The sequence below is a fragment of the Ixodes scapularis genome, unplaced genomic scaffold (assembly GCF_016920785.2).
Source record: "Ixodes scapularis isolate PalLabHiFi unplaced genomic scaffold, ASM1692078v2 PGA_scaffold9__187_contigs__length_104089568, whole genome shotgun sequence".
Classification (NCBI taxonomy): Eukaryota; Metazoa; Arthropoda; class Arachnida; order Ixodida; family Ixodidae; genus Ixodes; species Ixodes scapularis.
The window spans coordinates 50872363-50880065 of NW_024609884.1; the positions used below are offsets into that span (position 1 = coordinate 50872363).

At 47.8% G+C, this 7703-nt stretch overlaps 1 protein-coding gene across 4 annotated transcripts in view; it reads left to right on the top strand.

The window, feature by feature from the left end:
- The window catches only part of LOC8053449 (zinc finger protein 236), a 42622-nt gene extending 35351 nt beyond the window's left edge, over window positions 1-7271 (top strand). For 2 of the 4 annotated variants that reach the window (XM_029974331.4, XM_029974333.4), the window contains exons 16-19: window positions 554-831; window positions 3160-3410; window positions 4410-4695; window positions 5951-7271. In XM_029974331.4, coding sequence (XP_029830191.2) covers window positions 554-831; window positions 3160-3410; window positions 4410-4695; window positions 5951-7191 — 2056 coding nt within the window. In that variant the 3' untranslated portion in view covers window positions 7192-7271. The remainder of the gene's footprint in view (window positions 1-553; window positions 832-3159; window positions 3411-4409; window positions 4696-5950) is intronic. The other 2 variants (XM_029974332.4, XM_029974334.4) reach the window with 1 other exon arrangement.
- Window positions 7272-7703: the final 432 nt, after the last annotated feature.

Genomic DNA, 7703 nt, shown 5'->3' on the forward strand with positions numbered 1-7703 from the left:
GGGGTAGCTTTGGCATTTCAAGGGGGGGGGGGGGGGGGGGGGTTTCGACCCTCCGAACCCCCCTCTGCCTACGCTACTGCACCCCTTATTTTCTTAAGCTCTGTTCCTTGGGGAACTTGTTTTAGGGTTATGTTCCACAAACTTCTGGAACCAGAACATTGCCTCCCCCGTTTCTTCTCTCAGATTATCTGCCAATCTTGAGTGGGTGTTGCATCGGGATACTGCGGTGTATAAAGTACATGTAAATCTTATTCTAGCGAGTGGCTGCCCCAAATATTGTCACAATTACCTCGTGACTTTGGATGGGTCATGCCTCTAGAGATCTCTCTGGCATGTTTCACTCCTGTCACTTTTCTTTGGTGAAAAGGCTCATGACGAATTCTTGAAGGTAGCTTGTAAGAAGCTGCAAATCCCAAATGGAGCTAGGATGTCTGGCTTGCAAGGTCGCAAGGACGAGAGCAGAAGGCGAGATATTGGAACACGCGTTTCAGTCATCGATCTTGGATAAGTGCCACAAATAGACCAGGAGTGACGTCTTGTTCATCATTTGCAGGTGCAACCTGTGTGACAAGCGGTTTAAGCGTTCGACGTACCTCAAGTCGCACATGCGGTGCCACTCTGTGCGGCCCGGCGGGGCTCAGCGGAGCCAGCGGACGCAGCGGGAGCATGCGTGCCAGGAGTGTGGGTCCTCCTTCACCACAGCCTTCTCCCTCAAGCGGCACAGCCTGAGCCACTCGGCGGACAAGGCCACCAGCCGGAGCTTTATGTGCGACGTCTGCTTTGGCGTGCTTCCCACGGCCCTGCAGTTGCGCCGGCACATTGCACAGCAACGTGAGCAAGGGCTGTTTTTCCAGAGGATAGTGCTTCTACTCTCGATTGTTGTTGCCCTACAGGGCACGTAGTATGTTTAGGCTTGGAACGTCCTGTGCAGACGTTAAGTGCAAAGAAGGCTAGTTCTTGACCTTTCCTTTTTTATTTAAATAAACGCTTATTTTTGGCAATGAGAGCCTTCAACTGACATGGTTGCTGCAGTTACTAACAAGTTCCTTCAATTAGATTTCTGCTTTGTAACGTAGCGCGGGTTAGAGGTCTGCATGGGTCGATATTTAAGAGACCAGCCCAGCTCCGCTGCTATTACTTTGGCCCGTGCCCACCCGCAGCCCGTTATCCATTTCTGACAGCCGACCTGGTTCGGGCCCTTAAAGGGGCCCTGCAGCAACTTTTTGACTGGTTTTTAATTTGCACCGAACCTGAGCGTACTGAACGTAGTAACTTAAAGAAACTTTTCTTTTCTCAAATTTCGCTTTATTTTAAAAGTTATAGGCAAATTAGATTTACAAAAACAAGCAAAAAACAACCTCCTTCATGACATCGTAGGTCCTGGCTTGAGTGGCCGTGAGCTAGAGGAAGAGGAGTGAGCTCATTGAGCGTTCACGGCTGCCGCACTCCGTGTCGACGGCTCAAGAGGGAGCCACTAAAGCACGTGTTGGATAGGCTGTATGAAGCGGGCAGCCAAGGCGGCTCGCATTGCTTTTGCTGCGCCATTAAAGACTAAATCGGCATAACACTTCATTGGCCACAAACGACAGCAAACACGGGGTAAAGATCAGTTCAGAACGGGAGCCACTTCGCGCTGCCATACCGCCAAATGGCCAAATCGCCAGCCAAGCCCGTGCCGAAAGCCTTCGGAACGCTCGGAACCGGTTGGATCCTCAAGCCGGTATATGATTGCAGCGCTGCCGCGTACATCCGGGACCTTTCTACGCTCGCCGTTCGTTGGCGCCTCATCCCACTAGCCCTTTCTAGTATGCGCCGTTTTTTCCGCCGCTTGGTGCCGGGTTTGTCGACGGGTCTTTTCTTGTTTCCGTACATAATAAACTGTATTTGTTTCTTTTCTGATATAAAATACTGAACAAAAACTACTTTCATGAATAATTTATACGGTTCGCACCACTTATATTTTGAATCTCTACTAAAAAAAAAAGCTTTTAGCAGCTCTGACCAGTAGTAAGCCCAGGACCAAAGACGTCACATATTGCGCGCTTTCGGCAACGCGGGTCGCCCTCGTCGGTGGAGGAGGTTTCCGCGTCGTCCGGTTAAAATATGACGCACTGATATTTAGTTACTCTCTCCGTGCCCGCTGGCTTGCCCGAACCCAAAGAGACGTGGAAACCGCAAAAAAGGTAGACGCTTAAATATGATTGCAGGTCCCCTTTAATGATTCCAACTGGGATGTGCAAACCGGGCTCATGGCTTGTGGGCAGACCTCTACCCATGCAAACCTTTATATGCTATTTGCCCTTAAGCTGAGACTGCAGCCAAAGCTACAAGAGCAAGCTAGCCCGCACTCCTGGCTTTGAGATGTGCATTTCTAGCACGAGTGTTAGTTCAGCGGAAACATGCTTTAAAGCAGCCACTTCGAGTTCTCGTGCTTGTGGCATTGACTGCAGTCTCAGCTTAAGGGTGAACAGAGTATAGCCCGGACTGTGGGGGGGGGGGGGGGGGGGGGAACGCCTATAGTTGATTTCCTAATATTACTTTTTCCTTTTTTTCACCAGCTCTTGTTATGAGATTTGAAAACACTCAAAGTAATCACTGATTCTGTCTGAACAAAATGATTGCCAGTTTATACTCTCCAGTGAAAAAAAAATAAAAAATACAAACACCATAAGTTGTCTTAGCTAAAAATTCCCATTAGATCCAATTGGAATCCCAACTGGATTTAATTGGAACCAATTTGTTTTAGTGGGTTCCAATTGGAAGCACACTGGCCAATGGGTCTCACCAATTTGATTAATTTTTCCAGTTAGAACCTGAATGGGTTCCAAATGGTTTTTATTGGTTCCCATTGGCACTTACCAATTGGTTGTTTGAAAACCTAACTGGTACCTATGGGAAATTCCAATTGGAATCTTATGGGAATTTTCAACACATCATGAAACGAATGTTCTACTTGTGTCATTTCTTTCATGATGCAAAATGTATTTGACAAATATGGTTTGTACAATAATCAAACTTGAATAGTATTAGTAGACTAATTAACTGTTTGCAAGCAAGCGTGTTTGCCTGTGGGCATTACACCTACATAGGACCCAGCTTTGCAAGACATGAAGCATCTGCATGCATGCATGTATGCCTGCTCTGCTCTTTTCCCGCCAGATCCATCGGAAAAGGAAGTAGTTGCGGAGGAGGATGAGGAGGTCGACAATCCGGACGATAACACTTCAGCAGCATCCAAGCTCAGCAAGCAGCTCGTAGCAGAGAAAGCAAGTACGCCGGCTAGACCACAAAGACAGTTTGTCAAGTTCACAGAAGAACAGTCCCGTGAGCTGGCCCAGAAGGATCCCAGGGAGATAACACTCTCTGCGTCCGAGAAGGCCCTCATCGCAACAGCCCTCGAGAAAGACCGAGTAAGTCAACCGTCGAAAGGTCAGAAACGGTAAACTCTAGAGGTTGTTGCGCTTATTCCCCCCAACTTTGTCCTTTCTCTTAAAGGACACATGCAAAGGAAAAAGACATTTTTTTTTAGACAGCTTAGATGGAAAAAGGATGTCATAAAACGATTTTACAACGAAGAAAAAAAATTTTTAGAGCTATATTTATGGCGCTATACGAATTTGTAGTTGGCGCTTGCGGGAGCCGCCGCTAGTCACGTGGTAGGCCCGCGCGCCGCCGCGCTGCGTCGTCGCCGCACGTTGAGCGCTGTGCGAACGCCGCTTCAACACGTTTTTCCACGCCGCCGTCGCCGCCGCCGCACAAGTTCGTCTGTTTCGGGGTGCCGCCGCCGTCGTCTGACCGGCGCACAGGTCTACCGCGTCTGCTTGCGCTTTTTCAGGAGTTTCCTTTGGGCTCTAAAAGTAACTTATTCATCTTAGTTTTTTGTTATACTTCAAACAAAGATGAATAAGTTACTTTTTGAGGCCATAGGAAGCTTCCGAAAGAGTGCAAGCCCCACGTGACAAATATGGGCCCGTCAAGGGCCACTTTTCCGCGGCGCTTGCCGGCGCCAACTACAAATTCGCATAGCGCCGTAAATATAGTTCTAAAAATTTTTTTTCTTTGTTGTAAAATTGTTTTATGATATCCTTTTTCCATCTAAGCTGTTTAAAAAATGTTTTTTTTTTCCTTTGCATGTGTCCTTTAAAGGCCGACCTACAGAATCGTCTTCTACCGGGCAGAAAACTAGTTCCCAGTTTCCTTTTCTCCACTCCCTTTCACACTCTCCACTCCCCCTTTCCCCACAGGAGCGAGGCTCTTGAGCTACTCCCCGCAGAAAGGAGGAGGGTCTCCCTCTTTCTCGAATGGAAAGGAGGAATCGAGGGAGAATTTCCTCCTTTCTGGCTGCTCGTTGGCCTTTAAGACAGCGCTTTATGTAGGCAAGGCGCTGAATGTCTCAATCTGTTGGTCAGCAGGAGGCGCAGGATTGGGAGCCACTCCAGGTGGCAGACTACCCGAACCGGTGTGACCTGTGCCCCAAGAGCTTCCGGAAGCCGAGCGACCTGGCGCGACATGTGCGCATCCACACGGGCGAGCGCCCCTTTGCCTGCGAAGTGTGCCACAAGAGCTTCACGGTCAAGTCCACCCTGGATACGCACAGGCGCACGCACCGTGGCGAGAGGAACTACCCGTGCCACATTTGTTCTTCCTTCTTCTCCACCATGGGCAGCCTCAAAGTACACATGCGCCTGCACACGGGTCAGTCCACTCAGCCTCTCTGTCGTCTTCCACTCTTATTCCGCTTGTATCGGACTAATTTGAGGGGCCAGGTGTGTGTGCCAGTATCGACGGAACATTTGTCACAACCCAAATGTTGTGTTTTATTTTTATAAATGGTGTCGATTTTTAGGGCATACATGTTTACCAGGAACAAGCAGTTACCAAGAGACATTGTGTTGAAAAAGTACTTTACTTTACTCTGATAAAAGTATATTGCACGTAACATTCGCTCTTTCTCGCGTGAGTTGAAGCACGGTGATGCCAGTGTGCATATAGCCCCTCAACGCTTCCGGTTCAGAACTAGACGGCAGGTTTTACAGCACTTGCGAGTACATATCTATGTGCTATCTTTGGGAAATCGTCACTTATGGAATTGCAAGACGTAATTCACTGTTATGGTGAAAGATATGATGCATAAAAAACGTTGAAATATATGTGGACTGGAAGTAGGCTACCCAATGGATGGTACCACTGAGTTTGTTGCCAAACAAAAAAGGGCAAATAGTGTCCTACTTGAAATATATTGTCTGGTGTACTTTTTGCTCTACTTGAAGTATAAAACCTATTGGTTACTTTTTACTTTGCAAAGATCATTTACAACACAATCTTTACCTACCGTTGGTTCCGATTCCTCAAACTCTCTGCCAACACCCCTGCTGAATCTGAAAACCAATTTTTGATCTACCCGATTGGTGCATGTGACCACTCAATTTGCTGGCAGTATAAAACTCGTTTTGTAATGTGAGTGACTGGAAACAGTAGTGGTATTCAATGGATGAACCAAACTAAAGTCATGTATACTAGTGCACAAAGATTTTGGCACATAAATTACAGTGAGGTGCATGTATCATATACTATAATAAAGACAGGTTACCAGTAATGGTTGGACCCAAAAGTGAAACAGCCTGTGCTGGGACGCCAAGCATGACAGTCACGTGTTCGGAGCCCTAGCTCAGATTACATATTGGAGACCCAGCGTTATTAACGTCCTCTGACTCATTGTTCTTCCGTAAATCAGGGTCTGGCTCTCTGCATGCGGCCAAAGGAAGTAGATGCCATACAGGATTTGTTTTCATAAAAGAAAGTCGGTCAACCTTTATATTCCACGTATACAGTACCGTTCATCTCATCATCCGGGACCTTGTTCTTTTACGAGTTATTTACAGCGAGTCTAAATGTTTTAAAAGGCATGTGTTTTCTCACTTAAGCTGATGGTGTTTCTCCTTTGCAACAGGCTCACGACCCTTCAAGTGCCCACACTGTGATCAGCGGTTCCGAACATCCGGCCATCGCAAGAGTCATATTTTGACCCACTTCAAGAGCGGAGGTATGCGCCGGCGAAGCCGCCCTGCCCCAGCGGAAGAAGCTGCTCAGCCACTGACCCTTGTCAACGAAGGCGATGTAGCTGTTGACGGGCTGAACCAAGGTGTGATGCAAGAGATCCAGCTCCAGTTGGCTCCGGGTATCCAGATCACTGGCCTGAACCCTTCGACCCAGACAGTCCAGATCGACGCTGCCCTCCTGCAGCACCTGCAGCAGCTACAGCAGCAGGGGAACGTCAACATTTCCATCACTCCATCAGCGGACCTCGGGGGTACGGAACAGCACCTGGACACAACGTCGTTTTTGATCCAGCAAGATGGCTCCGGAAACTCGGTTGTCTTGGACCAGACGCTCGCACTGCCAGTGGTCACGTCGGAGGGCAGTGACGGAGGAGTGACATTCACAGTCATCGAAGAGGAAGAGGAAGCTCAAGATGCAGCAGTGGTGGAAGCAGACGTCGTCTCTGGAGACATAATTGCCGAAGGTGTAATTGAGGGAGTGACGGGCGACGTGGCAGAAGAACAGCCTGCCAGAGAAGAGGTGCCGGCCGGCATTGCGTTGGAGGAATTCACCACGGTCGCGGAGGGCACCGTAGGCATTGGCGAGGAGAACATTGTGGAGACTGAGCTCATGACACTCAGCGAAGTTACCGAGGAAACTAGGCAAGTCAAGAGGAGGAGAGTCAATGAAGTCGGTGGTGCAACAAGACTTCACACCTGCGAAACATGTGGGAAGGCTTACAAAAGAGCGAGCCACCTGAAAGAGCACCTCGAGTCACACAAGAATAAGGAGGGTAGAGTGAAAAAGGCCCCGTACAGTTGCTTGACCTGCCCCAAGGCATTTGCCAAACCTAGCCAACTGAAGAGGCACATGCGTATTCATACTGGGGAACGGCCTTTCCAGTGCAAACTTTGTGACAAGTCGTTCAATCAAAACAATGCTCTTCTGGTTCATCTCATCAAGCACACGGGAGAGAAACCATTCAGATGTGACATCTGTGGCAGCCAGTTCACCCAGAAGTGTAACCTTATGGTGCATGTCAAGAGGGTGCACATAAAGAAGGTGCAGAGCAAGCAAGATGTGTCCCCAGAAGAGGCTCACAGCCAGCAAGACGTAACCCCAGAAGAGGTTGAAACTTTATTGCCCGTTTAGCTTGATCTTCATGTTGGCACAAATGTAACAAGCTGTGTAATATATTGAAGAAAGAGTAAGTAAACAGGGGAGCTGGTTGATGTTACACATATTTGAAAAAAACGGAGATGACGGACAAAGGAGACAAACACAAAATGTCTCAAAACGATGCGTTTGAGACGTTTTGTGTTTGTCCCCTTCGTCAGTCTCCGGTTGTGTTTTTTTTTTTTTTTTTAATAATATGTGTGTGTAATATAGACTGGAGGGATTCACCCTGAGCTTGCTTTGGCTGGTATGGGATTTTCCATACGCATATGGTTCCTCCTGCTCAGTTGTGGCGCTATGCAACTTCCGACCTTAAAGAACTGCCTCCGAGTGAAAAAAGCGCTGTCATTCATGAAAACTGTGTTTTGTCCCAGTCGTGTTATAATATCTGAAGAGGGAATTGAACATTTGTGTTCTAAACCTCATATATAATTTGAGATGTCTAAAAGCTGTAATGACAGCTGTACATATGTATCTATATTTGTTTT